General features: G+C 39.9%; 1 protein-coding gene across 4 annotated transcripts in view; it reads left to right on the plus strand.

Moving 5' to 3' along the window:
• Positions 1 to 2663: 2663 nt before the first annotated feature.
• Positions 2664 to 22318, plus strand: part of si:ch211-26b3.4 (connector enhancer of kinase suppressor of ras 2) — a 61057-nt gene continuing 41402 nt past the window's right edge. For all 4 annotated transcript variants that reach the window (XM_044364494.1, XM_044364496.1, XM_044364495.1 and 1 more), the window contains exons 1-2: positions 2664 to 2955; positions 15899 to 16062. In XM_044364494.1, the coding sequence (XP_044220429.1) occupies positions 2892 to 2955; positions 15899 to 16062 (228 nt within the window). In that variant the 5' untranslated portion in view covers positions 2664 to 2891. The remainder of the gene's footprint in view (positions 2956 to 15898; positions 16063 to 22318) is intronic.

Below are 22318 nucleotides of genomic sequence, written 5' to 3' on the forward strand. Positions count from 1 at the left end.
GTGTGTGTGTTAGACTCAAGTTATATACACAAGATGCTGTAAACTTGTTGTATACGTGTTTCAATAAAGCTGTTTATTAATTTTTTTAAAAAAGGTGACAGACGTGGAAGCTCCACAAACTTGTTTCCTCATCACCTGAACATGTCAAAGTATCCTCTCAAGTGTTTTTGCAGTGGTCTGCCCCTGAAAGTACATTACAATACATTACAATACAATACAATACAATACAATACAATACAATACAATACAAACAACTTTATTAATCCCATCCCTTGTTTGGAGCAGCTTGTTGTACACACCAGAATCAGGTTTATTGCCAAGTAGATTTGCACATGCAAGGAATTTGCCTTGTGGTTGTTGTGCATAAATATGTAAAAAAATATACACAAAATTAAGTAACCCTACATATAAACTGTTCTAAACTATGACAAAGCCATGAATTACACATGTTGTTATGTTAAATAAGCCTTGTGTATACACTGTATATATCTATCTATATCTATCTATCTATATCTATATCTATCTATCTATATATATATAGATATAGATATAGATAGATAGATAGATAGATATAGATATAGATATATATAAGGTTTATACATTGTAAACCTGCTTTGGCAATACTGTATTTAACTATTTGAATTGTATTACTTCTTATCTTGTTCTAACTACATATACATACTAACATACTGTCTACATTTATATGTATTACTCTCTATTTCTATACAGATATTCATCCTAAAATAGGCTGCAACTATATATACAATATACTGCACCTTTAGCAATTAAGATGAGTAGCTGACTTTCAATACTCACCCCCTTATTACAGCCTAATAGCTTATTGGCATTTCTGCTGCAGTATGGCTAATGACAGACAGAGGCTAAGAGCATGTATGAGGAATAGGCAACAGTAATCTAAACCATTAGATAAATGGAGCTATAAATGTTTTCTTCTCTGAAACCAGATGAAACAAACATTGACCCTTACAAGGTACCCTGCCAATAACATAAATACAAGCACTGACTGCCAAATATGTTTTCATTTGCAGGACTTCTCAAGTCCTTATTGTTGCTTTGTAGAGCAGCTATCTGTTTGAGGGTTTGCAAAAGATCTGCATGTCTTCTTGCACTTTAAAACAAGTGATTTTTGTATTGTCACTTCTATATATTCAATGAAGATGCTTCATCTGTAACCACAGTGTGTGTTGTGATCTCTTCCTACTGGGTGTTTGTGTGTGTGTGTGTGTGTGTGTTAAATGAGCTATTTAGATTAAAATACACATTCCTAGAGTATAAAAACCACTTGTACATGTCTTTGCTGATAGCACATCATGCTCAGTAATGGTGATGATGGTTGTTTTCCATTCAGGTAGTTGATTAATCAATTAGTTGATCGACATAAAATTAATTAGCAACATTTTGATGATTGATAACTCATTTTGAGTCATTTTTAAGGAAAAAATGCATAATTCTCTTTTCTGCATTTTATACTGTACATAAAAAATATATTTTCTAGATAGGCCTATTATATATTCTGGTTTCTTTAGTCTTCTATGATAGTAACCTGAATGTCTTTGAACTGTTGGTCGGGACAAAAAACATTTGTAAGTTGCACGTTGGGCTTTGCGAAATCGACATTTTTCACCATGTTCTGACATTTTATACACCAAACAACTAATCAATTAATCGAGAAAATAATCAACAGATTAATCGGTAATGAAAATAAGTTAGTTAGTTGCAGCCCTGAAGACATCTGTCTGTCTATCTACCTGTGTCAGCTACGTGTCTACAGGCCTATATGCACGTGGCATATTTACCTGCTATACTTCCCTCACCTCCCTATGTATAAAGTGGTCCTTATATGAGACGTGTGGTGCTGTGTGTGTGTGTGTGTGTGTGTGTGTGTGTGTGTGTGTGGAGGAGGGGTTACTGCCTTAATCCATGACGTCACCTGTGTCCCAGGTGCGCAGCAGGGGGCGCTGTTCCTCACAGCTGAGCTCAGGCACACACCAGCAGCGCCTGACAACTGATGCTGATCTTCTCATCCATAGATGGTGAGTTTAAAAAAAAAAACAGCTGATATATAAGCCCACCTCTCCTTGTGAATATAGCACGTGCTGCACATAGGAACAAATAACATGTGGACAACAACACATTTTCGGTATAGGCAAAGATTAATGATGACAACAATGGCTTAATTTACTCTGAGTAAATACATACAATAAAACATACAATTTCTGTAATATTCATATATGTACCTACAGTGCGTTACTCAATAGTGAGTTTTAGTGGCCCTAATATAGCCTATTATTTATTGTGGTGTATTTAAAATGATACACAATTCAATTTAAGTTATTTTTGCATAAATCCTTGTATGCATGTGTGCATGTGTGTATAAGGCAGCGAGGGAGGGAGACATGGAGAGATCCTCCCTATATGGTGTGCGTTGCACCATTCCCTGGTCTGTATTATGAGTGGTGGCCCTTGTGATGCTGCAGCGAGGCGGGCGGGAGGAAAAGAGGAGAGGGGAGGGGTCGCTCCATCCCCTCGCGCCCACCGAATCCACTTCTCACAGCGCGCGGGCTGCTGGCGGGAAGGCACGAGGAAAAGAGAGAGAGAGAGGAGAGAGAGTGAGAGCGACAGAGAGGAGGGAGGGAGGCAGGCAGAGAGCGTGTGTGTGCGTGTCTCTGTGTGTGCGCGTGGATTGCACCACCGCATCCCGTTCACCGTTTCTGCAGGCGGCCATGCTCTGATGGAGAGAATAAAACTGACAACCCTTTCTTTTTTCTCAGATTTACCCACCGCCGTGTCATTCCAGATGTGACTGACAAGTCGTTTTATGTCGCCCGCATTGAGTCCTGTGCCGTTAATCTCGGAGAGACTGTGACACCATGGCTTTGGTTATGGAACCTATAAGTAAATGGACACCAAAGCAAGTGCTGGACTGGATGAAAGGTAATGTTGGATCCCTTCTTCTTTGCATCAGGCTGATAATGTTCATGCTGCTTGTGGTTTAGAATGAGGAGGAGGAGGAGGAGGATGGTGGTGGTGGTGGTGGTGGTGGGGGTGACGGTGAGCAGCGGAGGGCCACACTTTGTGCATGTGTATTCTCCTGATCCAAACCTGCAGGCGGACGTGTGATTTTGACCGCTGTAACTGACCACTATGAGACTGGTTAAAGTCACCAAAGTGGAGTAAATGCGTTTGAGCCGGTGCAATGAGATGGATGTCCCCAAGAAGCAGGGAGTGGAGGCTCAGCATTCTGTCATCTCGCTTGCTTGAGAGCGCACCCCTCGCAAGCCAAGCCTATAGGCTGCTGCTGCTGCTGCTGCTGCTGCTGCTGACTCCATCAGCACCAGCATCAGCAGAATACCTCTCATCAATGAATGTGGAAGATCTGTCATCATGCTCTTTGACTCACTGACACATGCTGTAAGCCCATATCACCACTCACCCTGAGAATGTGTGTGTCTATGTGCATGTGCGCGCGCGTGTGTATGATTAATGTAGTTAGCTGCATGCACCCCCCCCCCCCCCCCCCCCCCCCCCCCCAACCCCCCTTCTCCAATGCCAGCCGTACAGTCAGATTCAGCACCGTGGACAGCGCAATGCCGCCTGCCATATAAGGCAAACGCACCGATCACACTCACTTGTTTTTGGTTGCTCGTTTTGCTGGCAAGAGATGCGTCCCTTCAAACAGACAGAATGAATGAGTAATCACTACTCGTGTGTGTGTGTGTGCGTGTGTATGAGAAAGAAAGTGTGTGTGTGTGTGTGTGTGTGTGTGTGTGATGGAGGGGTGGTTGGAGCTGTTCTCACACACTCCGGGAGCTGTGAGAGAAACTGTGGTAGGCCTATTGACAGACAATGGAAATGGGGAAGAGGGGGTGTGGGTGAGTGTGTGTGTGTGTGTTGGGGGTGGAGGTGTGGGGGGTGTCCGCAATCCCTATACTTAGGAAAATCACTACTTGTGTGACCACCCGGTGTGATATTCCTAGATGCTTGAGTGCGTTAATGACACTGATCAAATGTAGTGTTTTAATCAACAGATTTCCTAAAACTACATATTCCTACATGTGTTTCAAGGCCACTTAAATTCATTTGCATTTATGTTAACGCACTAATCTCAGAGATTAGAAGTCAAGGTGGCTGATAGACCCTCAGGGGACACAGTAGAGGAGTATTTGGGATGCTTACGGTGACGTCCCTGGTTTTATAATTGCTCTCCTCAGCCACAGCATCCTCTGATCTGTGGAGTAGGAAGAAGCTCTGCCGCTGCATCCTTCATTAAGAGACACTGAGTTGAAATTTGATTGAAGGTTTCATTGGTATCGGGCTGAATGTGGTTAGAGTTTTGCAACATGGAAATGCAATTGTGGTTTACTTTTTTGATGCCAACTGAGTTATTGACTAAAGCATGAGACTTTGCTCGAACATGACAGTCTCTTCCAGCCAAACGTGGGACAAATTACACTTTCTTGTTGTGTAAAAGGTTCTAGTGACACCAGTGTACGCTGCTAGTACAGGACCAGTAAAGGGAACACTAGTTAAGTTATGAATCAGACAGTCCCAAAAATGCCATGTGCTAAAATACAATCCTGCATGTGCATTCAATCGAAGGTAAATCCACAATTTTCTCCTTCTATTCCAGGAAATTTAAAATTGAACAAATGCCATATATAAAGACGTACACTAGGATGATGATTAAGGTTAAAATCTCGAGCCTTAGCACAAATTTAGACTTTAATAACATAACCACTGGATAAATCCTTTTAGGGCATTCTTGCTTTATCTGCTAACGAGGAACACACACAATTTAACATCAGTCTTTTCAGCTGTTACATTCCTCAATCTACAGCTGTGATTATTATGAAATCACCACAAAGGGACACGACCGTTAGTTACAGTGTAATTTAAAGGTATGTTAATGAGTGTCATGATTCAAACCTATTTGAATATGGAAAAAAGAATGATCATATCTTATTATTTGCCACACATGCTAAAGATTTAAGAGGTTAAGTAAGTAAGTAAAGACAAAAATGTTCACATTTGCAACAAACTCTGAGGCCCTCTTATACGTGCTGCTTCATGTGTCTCAAAAAGAGTCTTGGCCTCTTCCAGATGAAGAGCTTGTGCTCAGAGATTAATTTTCATAGACACTCGCAAACATCTCGCACTGTTGTCCCCGTTCCTGTGAAGCTCCCTCTCTCTTCCTGCAGGGCTTCAAACATAGACCCTCAGTGGCAGGCTTATGCTAAGATCTTATTTTCTTATGAATAAAGTAAAAGGCGGAAGGCTAGTATTAATCTGCACGCTTACACAGGCTTCACTTTGGCCTCTTTTTCTGGAAGCTCTTCATCTCTCTCACGCTGATCCAAGTAGTGTTGTGCCACTTTTAGGGAGCAGTGACATTGAGACCTCCTTTAGAAGTACTTAAGTGATTTCTCTTGCTTACCATGAGAGAGAAAAGTACTTAAATGTGCAAAGATATAAAACACATGGGTTATCAGAGCAAACATTTGTCCTCACCCACATCTTTTAGACAATAGGCCATATAGTTTCTCATTCTTTCATGATAGAGATGCTGTGTCTTTTTGCTTGTACACAATGGATAATTGTAACAAAGTAGGAACACCTTTATTTTATGAGGGAGAGAGAAATGCAATAAAGGCCCCCAGTCAGACCCAAACTGGAGACAGCACAGCCAGTTGACGGTGTCCCAGCCTCCACTGAATCGTGTGTAGAGCCCACAGAAGTCTCAAATATTTCAAAATTTCATTGATATTATACACAGATATCACAAGATTGTCACAGTTGTTACCCATCAAATGTGAGAGAATAAATGCTTTATTGAAGGAAAAGTTATTCAATTGAAATTTTCCCTAAAATTTTAAATATTGCTGATCACACACAAATGACAAATTAATTTGATTTGACACAATTTCTTCTTAAGATATTTTCAACAGCAACATAAGAGTTTTTCCATCTATAAAAAGTGTATCAACAGTCCAACACATCTTATAATTTCCTTGTTTACATATACATATACATATCAATACATATTTAAATGTATATGTATAAATACATATTTGAACATGTTTTGTCCCTTTAATAGATTTTTTTACTTAAGTAAAAGTATCCATACAAATACTTGATTGCTTGATTAAATAAAAGTGCTACATTCAAAATGAGCCTTAAGTAAAAGTATGTATCATCAGCAAAATGAAGTGAAAGTAAATATTCTCATTATGCATAATGGAGTGTTATATGATATATATGAGGATATTGATTTTTGCTACTTTATGGTGTTGATGGGTAGTTTAATCTTTAAAACTGTATCATATTTTAACAGATGTTCATACATTTTGTATGTAAAATATTAGTCTGTAAAGTGAGTAAAGTTGTGAGTTAAATGTAGTGGAGTAAATGGTGTAATATTTTACTCTGAAGTGTAGTGGAGTATAAAGTATAAAGTAAACATAAAATGGAAAGACTTGAGTTAAGAACAAGTACCTTAAAATTGCACTTATGTACAATACTTGAGTAAATATACTTAGTTACTTTCCACCAATTAATTTTGGTCATTGAGGATTTTCTGTATGTAGATTCTTCTGCTGTATTAGCTCTATTTGCCTTCATGTGGGCTGTGTGACATCATCAGCTTGTAAGATAGATTGAATCAGGTCTTGTGACATTCATCAGAGGGACATATTTAGGACTGCACTTTTTAGGAATCCATCCTTCACCAGCACAGAGGAAAAAGATAAAATTACAAGCTTTATCCAAGTCTTTTAGACAGCAGCTCTTTTTCCTCAACAGTCCAGCCCTGTCACATGAATGAATATGGGACATAAAGACGGGATACTCTGCAGTCCTATCGAGAAAACCTGACACAGCTCGCTACCAGGCCAAGCAGACTATACAGGATCTCTCACTGCTGTAGAAGTAAGGACTGCTCAAGCAGCAGAACACTGGTGAGGCTCACAGAAAGATGACTCATCAGCGTTTGTTTTGATTTGAACACCCACACCGGAGGAGTTTCCTCTAAGTGTGTGTGTGTGTGTGTGTGTGCGCAAGGGTATGTATCTGCTTGGGTGTGTGCAGACGCAATTGATGTGTAAAGTATGACGTGTACAGATCTGCGCTTCTTGGGGCAACAAAGAAAAACGGACTTCTCCTCTGCTGTCGGTGATGCGCACCTCATAAGATCCGCCTGTGCGTTCAGGTGCACGGTAACGGCAGCCTGCTGATGCATATGTTGACAGGAAAATGAATGAGGAAGTTCACTTTCCTGCGGTAATCTCTCTTTTCCTCTTTGTGTGCTGATGTATTGGAGCTAGAAATCTAAATATAAAGGTGATGTGTGACAGTGCAGGGGACGTTGAATGATCATGAGATGTACAGATTTAGAGAACTTATTAAAGATATTCACATAAAAGTGTGTAGCGGTGGTTCGACATGGACAATGAGAGAAAGTATGGGTTCTACTGCATGTGCCTAACATTACAACACAGGAACAGGAAATGCTTTATTCTAGTGTTGAAATAATCCTCTAGATTATTTGGTTGTTTGAGTCTAATGGAGTGTGCAGGCCCATGTTTACTACCATTCCATACTGTGTCCCCTGATTTAGTCTCCTGCTGACATGGTAAGTAACTGTGTTGGAAGACACGCTTCCCCTGGCTCTGACTGTGTGCTTGTTGTAGTTTCAGTTGCATTAAAGATTAAAGAGTGTGCCTTATTATGGGGAAACACACACACACAAACACACACACACACACACACACACAGAGGAAACTCCTCCAGTCCTCCATTTTCGCCCTCGTACGCAGAGGAGATGCATGCACTGCATATGAATGCACACGGATGCATGCACTCAAAGGAAGGCACGTGTTCTCTGAAATATATGGTATATATGTATGTATGCACACAGACACACATGCATAGACACAAAAACTCCGGAGCAGGAGCTTTAAGTGGGGCATCGGTAGTCATGGAAACCAGATCGGATCGTGTTGGAGTCACAGCACATGTCATAAGACGGGGAAGCAGCAACACACACAGATGCCCAATCCACATCCTGCATGCCTCTAACACATATCGAGGCGCATATGTATGCGGCACTTGCAAAACACACACACACACACACACCACATTCCCTCCTGTTTTATGGCCCTGAGCAGAGAGAAAGAGAGAGAGAGAGGAGAGCGAGGATACAGATTCAGAAATGGGGAAGCGCGGAGGAAAATGAAAGAAAGGCTGAGGAGCCTAAGATGGGGGAGGAAACATGGGGAGTGCACGAGGGGAAGGGTGGGCATGACGGAGAAAGAGGGGGAGAGCACAGAGGCGATGGCAGAGCGGTGCCGAGAATGAGAGATGCAGTGGGCATCATATCAAAGCACCCCACTCTATCCGGCCGCTCAGACAGAGGGGCCTGTGTGTGTGTGTGGATGTTCGTATGTGTTTTACTGGGTCGTTTTTGCACCTGTTGTTCCGGGAGCTGCGGTTTTATCACCACATATATTAACGTCAAACAAAGTTTCACAGCCTGGGGGTCAAGACAGGGACCACACATAGGGCTGCATGATTTACAGATGGGGTTTGGAGATTTCTGGATGTAGGAAGAACTGTATGACATATCTTATGGAAAGTCGGTTGTTGGGTTTACAAGCCAGGAAATGGTGAGAAACCCTGACTTAAAGGCTCAAACTAGATTACAGACTAGATCTAGCATTAGAGGTCTTATCCTATTATAGGATGACTATCTAGCGTTGAGTCTACATTTTAGTATACAGTAGCTGTCAGCACTGGCAAGCTAGTTGCTCTGCTGACACCTGGGTTCACACGAAAGTTCAGAATCATTACAAATCTGTTATTCATTTTTATGGAGCAGCTTAGTGGCATTGTGATTTCATTTGTTTTTGTCTTTAAGGAAGTGATGGCATTATGACACTGTACACACTGTATACATGAATAATATTAATAATAATAATACAAAAAATAAAGGGAACCAGTTCAAGCAACTACAAAAGATTCCTAGAGGATCGTATTAAGTGTGGCTACACATCCTGGTGTTTCATGTCAAATGTCAAAGCTTTAAGCATCCTGACAGACGGTTCTCATCCTTTATTTCCTCAGTTTGAGGAAAAACTTGCAAATCTTGCTCCACAGTATTTTATGACATGTTTTAATGTTTTATGCTTTATTTTAGGTACTTAATCTGTTTTTCTCAACTCTTTCACTGTAGTGTACTTTAAACTTAAAGATGCCCTTCAGACATGTTTTAACGTATAAAAACGTATAAAAATATTCTGTCTGGAATAATTTGTGTCTGATATGGGTTTTCCACAAAAATGTGCAGTAGTTAAAAATCCTTAAAATGGCATCTATTTCTTCTTCCTCATTGAAAAAGACAGAATATGAATATGCCTTCATGTTGGCTGTGTGATATCATCAGCAGAATATGAATATCCAAATATTTTTCATATCAAAAGTTTAACTGATGGACACAGTCCATTCTCAGTGTACGTGCAGTGTAAAGATCCTCAAGTTTTATGTGTAAGTTGCATACTGGACCATGATTAGCTCTGAACTAGTTGTGATGTCACAAATCCTGCTGGTAGGTACACCGCTTAAACTCAGATTTAAGGTGAGCACAGAAAATATTTCCCTCCTCGGTAGATGAAACAGCCTTCTAGTGTCAAACTCTGCACATACATCATTCTGCACAGTGAAGCTCAAACATTCAACTGAAGGAACAAGAAGAAAAACACATTTTCGAGTGGACGGGGACTGTTGACTTGTCTGTCTCATGCTGGGCAGGTAGTGTTCAGTGAGTTTATCCGAGCAGAAAACAGCTTCCTGTTGCAGCTGGAAATGACGGTGATGAGAGTGCTGAGAGGGAAACAAAACAGTTGTGGCGGGTGCCACAACCAAAACAATGAGCCGAAACACACTAAAAGGCTCTATAGAGCTGAGGGGGACCACGGAGTCAGGTGATAAATCTCTGTGGATTCGTCAGTACGAGCGACACCTTCTACGTTACACACATTTTTTATCATTTAATCCATTCTTCATATATTAATACTGATTATAGGAGCTTTAATGTTCAAATGTGAGCATACTGAGAGTGGCATTTTTGTGAATGTTTTGTAGGAAATGTGAAGTTGACATAAAAGTTGACATTTATTCTCCTTCTCTTCTCGAATTACAGCTGGAATTGGATTTCCTTGTAAAGTTTGGGGTAGAATAGGGATAGTTAGGACATGTGAGGTAAAGTTAAAGATCATGTTAACATGACATTTCCAGTATGACTGTAGTCACTTCAGATTCTCTCAGGTTGGTTAGATCCTCAGAGTGGAGCTCTGCCTCTGAACTCCCTGCAGCTTCCTGGTTGACCCTGTTTTCCTTCTTCCTGTTTCTTCAGATTGCCTCTTGACACCTCCCTGCAAGCTGCGTTTCACAGAGGAGGCTGTGGTGCACTTGAAAGCTCACATACCGGGGAGCTAAAATGCCACGGTCTTAAGAATATTCTGTCATGATGTGATGAATATTTCACTGTAGGAATATTTTTAGTGAGTGTTGTGTCTTTTCCTCGCACTCACTGAAGCACTTACTCCAGCTGGAAGCTCACAGATGGGGGCAAGGCGACAAGACAGAAGTCTTCGCTGCTTGCCGCCGCTCTTAGCCCAGCCTCCACTCCGACCTGAGCGTAGTCTCAGAGGAGAAGCCAGAAACGGGTTTGACAGTCTGATTTCAGCTGATGTTAATGGCCAGGCGGTAAAGTCACTGCTCGGAGACTTTTTGCAGTCAGAGCCATATTTAGCTGTAAATGCAGTCTTTTTTATTGTGGCCTTCAACAAGCTTTCAGTCGGTGTGGAACGCATATATAGGCTACAGTATGTGTGTATTTATTGTGTGTGTCTGTGTGTGAGTGTGTATGTGTGTGCTCCTTAGCCTAGCATCAGTGCAGGGTCCTGAGGGGCAGCAACTGCTGATCCCTCTCTTCTACTCGGAGGCCTCTCTTGCTGTGGTTGCCTGGCAACCCTCGTGTTTCTGAAAGGGAGGGGTTTATTTTGCTCAGAAAGGAGGAAAAGATTGGAGGGAACTGCATGAAATGCGGATGAAGCTGTCAACATGAGATGCTAGCTCAAGCTTCATCACACTGGGATTTAGTGATAGTCGGGATCATGGGATCCTTCAGTTGTTCTTATAGAGATAAATCAATTTGACTCACTAAAAATGTGTTTATCCCACATTTGAAACAAGAACTGAAAAACCTAGTGCATGTGCGTTAAAGTTGGGGTTCAACAGCATTTTATTGAATCCAAACCTAGCATAAGATTGAGTTATTGAATCTGAATCATTTCGATTGGTTGATTGATCATAAATGCACTCTGCACTGCAGTAGTTACAGTCACTGAGGATAAAAACACAATAAAAACTGATGGCTTACTTTATATTCATTGACAAATCTAATAGGTCTAGCTTTCAGCATTTTTAAGCAACAAAAGGTCAAGTGTAAAGGTAATTTAATACATCTCAGAAACTGACATTCATAGAAGTGAAATTCAAGTTTTACCAGACAAATTATATATTGTATTTTCTATTTAGCTGCATGACTAGTTGAATGCTTTGTAGTTCTTTGCTTGTTGAGAGATAAAGAGGGGATTTAACTAAAGATTTGGTAAAAGGGGCAAACAAAACTGAGGAGAACACTGAGCTGACTCCACTTCACTAATCCAAATATCACGACAGCCTTTCGGATGTTCTGAATACTTAGAATGACATCTGACATCATACTGTGTAACTTAATCTGCAGTCTGTCATTCATAAACGTGTGCATTGACAGTTACTAACTAACCAAAGTTTTTTTTACATATGTTAATCATATGTAGCTATGTCTATGATAATGATTCGTACATTGCTTTTTTTTACCAACTCCAGCTATCAGAGCCCAGCACTACTTTGTGACACTTTTGTCTTATGATGATTCTAAAAATGGCTCTCATTCAGCATAAACAAGTACTGTACAGAAGTGAAATAGCACTTGTATTTACAAATCCTCAAAGTGTCAGCAGAATTTAGGATCTTGTGATTGGAAAGACAGTTGACATCATGCTGAATGCAGACGATTGCAGTCAAAAATCTGTATATCAAAACTGTCTTTCACTGTTGACAGCTGATACTTTGTGCAACAAAAGGCCTATTTGAAGTATAAGAACATGAGAGATATGCAGACAATACCTCAGTTCAGCAAATAATGTTCAATATTAAGCTCCTGGAACACAGCAGGGAAGACAATATTTACAGGAAACACGCTTGCCTTCCATCGCCACATGAGCAGCAGCCGCTGTAGTGACTCCACACAGTGTGGAAGCTGCTATAAGCACAATTTCAACTATCTGCTGTTAAGCTATGATCAAATATTTTATTCCCTAGTTGGTATATCTCCCAGGGGAAACTAGCAGAAGCTTATGACTTGATTACACAGGGAGACACTTCTGACATTACTCATGAAAAAACACATTTTGTTGATTTCAGCTGCATGTGAGCTTGAATGTGTTTGACTCTTATTACACTGCAAGGCTGACTTCAGCATGAGGTCAGTTTTCATATTTCCTGCAGTTATGATTCAGTAAACAGTTTGATGTAAGAATTTGGATGGCAGAAAAAAAAGTATTTGCTACAGATTGCTACACCAGATCTTGACTAATAATATCTGCATGATTTTAATATCATTTACTGTCTGGCTATGTGCAGCACTGACGAACCTGACCCCTGTGTGTTAGTTTGTGTGTGTGTGTGTTGTTGTGTGTGTGTGTGTGTTTGTGAACACCATGTGCTATTTCCAGCTGGCATATGAACTCAGCAGATGAACCCAGATCAGCTGTTTGTCCTCTAGGGAAGGCATTCTGACTCATCTGATTGGCTAGCAGCTGTGTGTCACAATGTGTATATGTGTGAATATATGCTTGTCCACGTGTGTGTGTGTGTTTGTGTGTGCGCGAGGGGTATCTATGCATGTGCTTTTGCAAGTATGTGAGCATTTATTCACATTTATTTGACACAATAGATCCCATCATTTTCAAGGAGAATGGCCACTAAATGCATTGCCATTTACAGTAACACATTAACGCTGTGTGAATGTGTGCATTGAAGAAGTAGGACATAGCTTTAGTGAGAGGCTTTCCCAGAGGAAGCCGCGGTAGTCAGCACGTCCCTCTTTGATTCTTTATTCATCACCTCTTTATATAATTTATATACTTTACATACTATTGTAGGTGGAGAGAGGGAAAAAGAGAGCAGAAAAAGGAGCAACAATTAATGACTGGACACCAGGAAGAGGACAGAAGAGGTGACTAGAATAATAAGTGTGAGAAAGTAATTCCACTTTTTCCACCTGCATAGAATCTTAAATGTGCGATGAAGATATTATACTGTCTTCATTTCGCAAATATAGTCAGATATTGCATTTGCATTATGATGACTTAAGCCATAATGTGCCACATTGTATGACATGGCTACTGTTAAAAAGTGCCTCCACGCTTCAGATAGAGAAGCTGGGGTGTAAATGGGGATGAACAAATGCGTCTGTCTCATATGCGAGGGTTGGGAGTAACATATTCAGAAAGCCTAGCTGCAGGGCTGCTCTGCCTCCATGTTCTCTGCGTGGCAGTCTCTGCTCCTATAGCTGCTTCACATGCAGTCCACTTGTGCATATCTCTGCCAACACCGCTGATGATTTATTAGACTACGCTAGACTCTTTTCCTACCATAGTAAACATTCTTCACACAGAGGAAATAAAAACAGCTCTTTTAAATATAATGCTGGAAGTAGCAGTGCATTTCTTTCTTCTTTTTTTTTTTTTTAACAATTTGTCACCAAGAAAATTCTTGCAAAACATGCAGAGCTGTATAAAAAATTATGATCACAGACTTTTTTTATTTGACTGAACAGCTGGGTATGAGATTTTTTACAGCTCTTTTCAGAGCAAACACATGAATATTAAAAAAACACATTATTTTCAATATGTCACATGGGACCTTTAACATTTTCTAATAATACATGTTTATAGGATGTAATACAGGAAAAATGTGATCTGATGTATATGTGGCATGCACTGCATGGCACATGCAAACTCCATAAAACCTATGCACATTGCATCAGCAAAGAACAATAAAACACAACATATAGTTTATTGAGAGAAACACTGTAAGGACAGGGGCCAGAAACAATGTGCTAACTTTCCCAGAGCAGATTTGGACTTTGTTGTTGCCTTTTGTGCTGGACTGGCAACACATTAGTAGTAATTATTGTAACAAGCCATTACAAATGATGAAATTGATTTTATTGACATCTTTTGGAAGGGAGAGTGGCTGTACGTCATACATTTCGAAGCTGTTGTAGTGTGTGTTGTTAAATAGTATCACCTAGTACCTCATTACGCATGTACATACATATACATATGTTATCACCTGTGCCTTCTTGATTTCACATGTAAAGCTTTCATATACTTCATATAAAAACATGTACTTGAGATCATGAGATAACATTGTATTATCATATGTGAAAAACATACTAACATGTGGGATATGTTGGTTTTTCCATAGAGAATGTATTCCATTAAACAATTTTCACTTGTGGTGCTACAGGGCAGAAGCTCTCACTGATGTGTTAGATTTAAAATTGCTCTGCTGTGCTGTAAGTAACAAGATTGTTTGTCTGTGTCACTCAGAGCAACAGTAGGCTTATATTTTGTCTGTTGTGTCCCATGGCATACCAAGAGCAAGATGCCTTTTGCTCATTCTTTGTTGCAAATGTGTGTGTATGTGTGTTTGTGTATGTGTGTGTGTGTGTGTGTGTGTGTGTGTGTGTGGTGACTGTGTTAAGGTGCTACCACACTGTCTGCTCTCTGTCAGCATCGCTTCCCTTGGGCATCAGTGTTTTCCTCACAGCTCCACTTGGCTTTAACAACATGCCTCCGCAGAGGCGTCAAGACCCTGAATAACAACAGCAGTTGTAATTGTATTTATATGTGTGATTGTGTTTGAAGTGTACATGCAAAGAGACTGCATGTACAGTTTGTGTTTCTCTGTGCTTCTGCGTATGTATGTATGCATGGATTTGTGTCCTCTCATGCGTTTTTGCTCTGTGTGCACTTGTTTTCGAGCAGGCTTGTTCATTAGGTCTGTGGGGAGGTGTGCTTTCTGCTGACTTTGTTTGGTTCAAAGCCTGAGGCTCTTACTGATCAATAGTATCCCAGACCCACCACGTCTATGTGCAGCTGATTGGCTCTCTGCATGGCAGGCAGCCGCAGCTTAACAGCGGAAAGTCATACGTCAATGTGTTACTCACATCTTTCTTAGGTATATTTTGGACACAATCACTCAGAATGTGCATGAAATCCAGTCACTCCATTGCTTGTATTCTCTTTTATGTAAAAATCAGAGGCATCAAAGGAAATTGTAAAACTGCACAGTGTTTAATCATCATCAGATATTAGAGAGCTGGACCAACAGATGTTTTTTCTAGATGACAGTTACATAGTATGTTTCCAGTAAAGCATAGAAGAAATCTCAGGCTTGAAGCTCATATTTCTAGCTTTTGTTCCTATTTGGCAGAAAAAGACACACTTTTGCTGTGTGTTTTTGTGTGGGTGTCTGCACTCATGCAGTGCAGTTCTGTGTTGCATCTATGTTGACCAGCATTCAGTGTTGGCAGATAGGATAGGATATTTGTATTTCTATCAATTGAACAACTGATTTTTGTGTTTCTGGAGGGGTAGAAAGCCATATAAACTCCTCACTGACCAATACCGATTAAAACCTGCTGAAGATCTGCTGAAGTGATGGTAGAAACATCAGGCTAATCTGCATCTCTCTATACTCTCCTCAGGTCTGGATGACTGTCTCCAGCAGTACGTGAAGAGTTTCGAGCGGGAGCAGATGGGGGGAGAGCAGCTGCTGCACATCACCCATCAGGAGTTGGAGGAGCTGGGTGTCACCAGAATAGGACATCAGGAGCTCATCCTGGAAGCTGTCGACCTCCTCTGTGCCCTGGTCAGTCAGCCTCTCTTACTCACTGACATTATTGCTCTCAATCAATAATACTTTGGTGATTTATATTTAGGCCCTGGATGTGTGTTTATCATGGGAGTGTTTGAGTTTGTGTTATTGTGTTGGTCAGATATTTTGGATTGCTATGATACAACTAAAAGCCATAATTCTTCTGTCACACTTTCTTTTTTGGCACCAATAAGTGTGAGTGTTTAAAACTGTGTAGAGAAAGCTGGCATTGCATGTCTGGTCAGATTCAAAATGCTAAGGCCTAGTCACACCAGCATTTAAACCACAAAAATGTTACAGCAAAATCAGTCTATTCCAGTGGAATCTTTGCTATCAGTGGATTTGCTGGTCGTGTTCAACAAACTGCAGGGTCCAAAATGGAAAAAGCTATCGCAGCTTATTAGCTGTGTTGCACCATCCACTTTTATTTAAGCCCCTCTGTCAAGAGTATAAACTGATACACAAAAGAGTCATGGCTTTCAAACAGATGTGAGACAGGAGTCGATAGAACAAATACTCCGAATGAACTGTGAACTTATTATCCTGTTAGCGACTGTTCGTTAGCTTGGTGAGCTTTTTATCCCCTCTTCAATAACTCTTTATTCAATAAAAATGATATACAATCCTGGGACCAAAGGGGAGAGTAAACAACACATTTCAGGAAAAAATAGAAAGAAGCTCACAGACAAAGCTATTGTGACTGACTAGTGTTAGCAGGTCCGACAGTAGCTAAAATAATTCCACTGCATAAAGGGGGTTTAGTTATAAGACAGACAACTGGTGCCCAATTTGAAAACATCTCCTTTTGCAAAAAAATCTGGAATCTCTGGTTAAAAAGCAACTATGCACTTATCTAGACTGTAACTGTGTTGTTCTGACAAAGCACTCAGGATTTAGGCCATGATAATCTCAACCTCTCAAACAGCATTATTCTGCACTATTTGTTGACTTTTCCAACTGTTAACTACTGTATTTTACTAAAGAAATTACATTGTCTTGGTTTGATGATGATAGAAGTGGTTTCAAGTAGATTTGTCTGATAGAACAGATTCAACAGGACATCATAACTTGCAAGACATTTTTAGACATGTCTGTGATTGTTTCTGTTGCTGTTTTATTGTGTTTATGTGTGACTGGCTGTGCTACACTCAAGCACAGTAAAGTGTGTTTTGTTGTGTGTCTTATCTCTGTTGTATTTCGCGTGCTGTACTCATGTCTGTCTTGCAAAAGAGATCTTGATCTCAATGAGACTACCTGATTAAATAAAGGATTATGATAATAACACATTTACCAATTAGCCCTGCAAGTAGTCCCTATGTCAGAAATATTTCAGGAAGATGGTTGGATGAATTTCAGTGTGCCACTTTCTGATGTGACTGTGCCTTTCTGCTTTGATCAGATAGTTCCTGATTTAAATTAAAAGGTTGCTAATTTTAGACAATTTTGCTTGCAAAGTTTTTGTACAGCTGCTAGTGTTTAGATAGCATTTAATATCTGACAATATTGCCCTCTTTTCTTAAATGAAACAAGGGCTTTGTCGAAAATAAGTAAAATATTGGGGCCAAAACCCAGGTAAAGTATAGACACTGTAGCTATCATTAGTGGACTGTGGGGTCTTGCACTGGGCTTTCAGTGGTCAGATTGATGACTCCACCATACACACACACACACACACACACACACACATACACTTAGACATACACACACAAAGTGCACTCATCGCCAGCCACTAAAATCGAAACAATATGCACAATACGTCATTAATTCCACTTAAAAATAAATCCATTACAAAATCGTTTTCTGACACCTGTTAACTCCTGTGCTCAAACCACTGACTCAACAAGCTGAAACTATACAAACCTTGTTATTTCTCCCACTAAAACAAATGCATTAGCAAAACTGTCAACCCGGCCTCCTGATGGCCTAGACGTTCACTCATGTTGCTCAACAATCAGGCAACAATAAAGGAAAGATTTTTGAAAGATAGAAATTAGGCCATATATCTCACAGCAGCAAATTTGAGCATTGCCAACATCAATCTTAATAAACTTTAAAGATAATTGATACAGCAGGACTCACCAGTCACTTGAAAACAAAATCCATTCTTCATTTCCTTTTTGCAGTGTCTGCCTGTTTGAGCCTCACGTGCCCCACAGCACGAAGAAAGTTGATATCACCACAAATCAAATTTTGAGTGGTTAATTTTGTTGTCACTCTGTATTTATGCCAAGTACTCTTTCTATGAGCAGCGCCTGCAACCAAGGACACAGCAGGCCCTGGTGGCAGAGATAGCTGTATGAAGAAGCACAGGCAGAGGCAGACACATCCAGTTCCAGCTCCAAATAGTGGGTTTACGGTTCATATAATAACTGAAATCGGACCAAAACCATTTTTAAAAATCAAATAAAATAATTTTAGTGACCAATTATAAATTATTTTAACAATAACATTATAATTACTAATTTGTAATATTTTATGAACTAAAAATTAAACCTCTCAAAAATGGTAGGACCTGCAGAGAAGGCCCTGACTGACCTCCTCCTACTAGTACTACTATAGGTAGTACCTATACATTTCAAACCATACCAGCCCTAGTATTCAATGTACATCCACCACTAGTACTTAGAATTAATTGTGTGCATAAGTAGGTTATAAGAAGATTTATGTTTAAAAGAAACATTTTATGATATTTTGTACTCCGTTTCACTTTTCTAGAATTACCATGACAACCAAATAAAAGTAAAACTTTCAAAAAATCATTATTGTTCATGCAACCACTAAAGAAATTCTCACAGGTAGAGAGATTTATATGTTGGATGTTGTTTATTTTCCTCCACCAGTTATTGATATTGGCTTAAGAAATGGCTAAAAAAATCCTCCATCATTTGGGCCTTGCTTTGTGTGTACTGCCTCGGTCACTGCTGACTGTATGTGCAGTGGCCCTGCTCAGGATTAGGGAATTAGGAGGAATTAGGTGCTACTCTCCCAGAGAGAGAAAGAGAGAGAGAGAGAGGACGGGAGAGTGAGAGGGGAAGAGAGAGGTAGAGAAAGAGAGAGAGTATGTAGAAAGAATATGCAGGATGCACCTTATCTCCCAGGCACACACGGCTGGATTAGTTGGGGCTGTTTGAATGTGTGTAAGAGTGTGTATATGTGTGTGTGTGTGTATGTGTGTATGTGTGTGCGTACATGCTTGTGTGTGCTAATCAGCATCTCTTCTCATTCAAATGTTCCAGCATGGGAATGAGTGTCCCAGAGCAGCAATCACCATATGTCCTGGAACTGGACACACACACACACACATTTAGGGATGCCAGGTAGACAAGATGAATCACTAAAATTAGTGTTGTGAGTCAGGGCTGCCAAATTTTGACTTCAGCTTGGAGTGAGATTTGTTCCTGTGTAGGGGTGGGGGGGGGTATATTAGCAGTACTTATTGTTGGTAAATTGACCCATTTGACCTCTCTCTGGCCTTCATAGAATTAGACATGACCATCACATACCTGTCAAGTTAACATGATTGAAATCCGTGAGCCACCCACTCCGCCCCCACACACACTCAAAAAAGACAACATGTGCAAGTATATTCTTACATTTGCGCAGCATTTCTTAAACAGGTCTATGGTCACCCCATAGGGACAAGAAGTTGTTCAGTGATGAAGGTGCCTACCCACTGACTATTGCACCATTGTTGACTTTAGTATAACTGCAATGCAAACATAATGAGCCGCACAGTGCAAACAATGCTAACACCACAGTCTTTCCAGCCCTGCTCCGCTCATGCTCAGCTGATAGTTGCCCGACCACAAAATCATTGTGATTGGCTGCTCCACTGGAACGTGCATTGCAGTGATTTGTTGTTGCGTGCTTTTGGTTCAAACAGATGATGATCGGTGCGTTCACGGACAATCTGTGACAAGTGCTGTCTTAACCTTGTTATGCTCTGTGCTTCAGCCCATCTGAACTTGGAAAAAAACCCTGTTATTCCTTCGCTTAAAAATCACTCATTTTATATCGGAGGAAGAAAGACAAAAAGAGAAAAAGGGAAAAGGCACGTGTTGCATGACTCTCATGCTCAATGTGTGAGAGTTGGCAGCCCTGCATGAGCATTTTTTAAAGGGTAATTCCAGTTTATTACAATTTGGTTGTTATATTTATAGTTTTGGCTATACTCAACAAGTTAATTGCTGAGATCTGGGAACACAACTTCTGAGGAAGAACCATGATCAGTCAGACAAGCTTTCAATTGGAAGAGAAATTGAAGATGTAAAATTATTATGTGTGTTATTATTATGGATCTATGTGTGTGCATATAGTTTTCACATGCAAAGAGGGATTATTACCAATGTTTTGGGTACACTCACTTGTGGTTAAGATAATCTGGCTAAATTTTTGGCTTGTTCACAACTTGTCTGATTGTGCCACTTCTCATTTCTTGCCCTGTCATATGTCGTAGCAGTATTGTCATCCTCTCAGACCTCAGCAATCACTTTGTTAAAGTAGTTAATTACTGATAGAAATGAAAGCAAAAACTAGAAAAATAAGACCTAGGTTGTAATAAAACATAATAATCCTTTAAGGTAGCTGGGGAAAGCAAATCTCAAATATCCTCCTACCCACATTGATTGTAGTCCCCCAGGTAACCAATGGACACAGCTCTATAGTACCTGTAGGCACTGTGAATATTTGGATAATAAAGTGAGATTCACTGTCCTCAGCAATATAATCCATCATAAGGAAAGCAAAACCTGGTTCCCTTGGCTCTATCGTTCCGACTTTCTAGTCTTCCTGCAGTAAAAGAGGAAGATTCTTTGGACTTGGATCAATGCAAGTTTCAAGTGCTGACTGAGCTTTCAGTCTTGCTGTAAATGTGGAAAAGTCCCTTCCTTTATGCCTATGCAGTCGAGTTTTGCCCCCAGCCTCTATGTTAAGTAGGTTTCAGTGTGTGCAGCGAATTTTCAGCAAGGAGTGCTGAGAAATGGTCATAATTCAAGAATGGAATGACTGCACTTCCTAAAATCTGAGTAGAAAGACTTGCATAAATAACAGACATGGGTGTCATTGTGCTGAAGGCACATAAAAAAGTGTAAAATATAGCTAATAGCTAATATATAGTGTACAGCTAGTGTTTTTATAATCAAATGATCAGAGAATTTACTCGGTTAACTTTTGTGTATTGACTTTTTAAAAGTAGTAGTAGTACAGAGAAATTAGTAGAAATTAATAATTTATCTTTAGACAGATCCCTCTATGTCTTGTAGATTGTTCCTGTGTGTTTTTTTTCTTTTTGGTTAGCTCACTCTTTAAGATTTGCCACACAAATTGTAACTTTAATCAGCACCCTCTGGTTCAGCTGATGAGGTTGACATGAACTTTTCTGTTCATTGTCCTTGTGGTGTCCCCCAAGGTTCTATTTTAGGACCACTGCTCTTCTCTGTTTGACCTCACATCATTATATTAAAGTACCATTTTCATTTAGAAAACACCTAGCATAGGTGGATTCAATTTGTATACCTTACTTTTCCTATTCATCCCAATAGGAGTTTTGAATCAATCTGAACTTCATATATTTGGGCTGTGGAGTAACCAGAGCACCTGGAAGAAAATCTATGCAAACTGACAGGATGTGTAACAGTGGTAACCAATGAGTCACTATTCTGCCTATGTACCAAAGCATCATTAATCTCAAATTAAGTCTTAAGTTTTCTGAAACTCAAAATATCTCAACATGATCTCTAATAATATGTTTAGAACTGTAGATGTTCAAATCCTTTTGTTTTTCTTTTGTTCTGAGAGAATGATTCATGCCTTTATCTTGCACACAGATGAATCAACTTTCTTTACTAGTTTCTTTTTAATGCTACACTGTGTGACTCCTAATTTTATATAATAAAATCTTGTTGATTATGTGACAGTTATTACGTAGTTTGCCATAATTTATATTTAGTCCTTTTCATACTCATTTAAACATTTTGGGTAATTAGACAGGAGTCCTCAGATGTATACAGCTGAGTGTTACCTTTGGGGTTTTCCCTGTAGTCTGTGAGATAGCATCCCCCAGTATTGTCTGAACCCAACACATTTTGCCCCTTGACTCCATTTGATTTGCGGGTGTGTGGGCATGAATGTCTTTTTGTTCTTTCTCATACCATGAACAGTTCAGTTCAGCCCCTCATATGAACCTCATCTGAAAATAGTAAATCAAGAAAAAAACCCTTACCTAACTCAGCCACTGATTCCATTTTTAATC

Source organism: Thunnus albacares, chromosome 10 (genome assembly GCF_914725855.1).
Source record: "Thunnus albacares chromosome 10, fThuAlb1.1, whole genome shotgun sequence".
In the NCBI taxonomy this organism is placed as follows: domain Eukaryota; kingdom Metazoa; phylum Chordata; class Actinopteri; order Scombriformes; family Scombridae; genus Thunnus; species Thunnus albacares.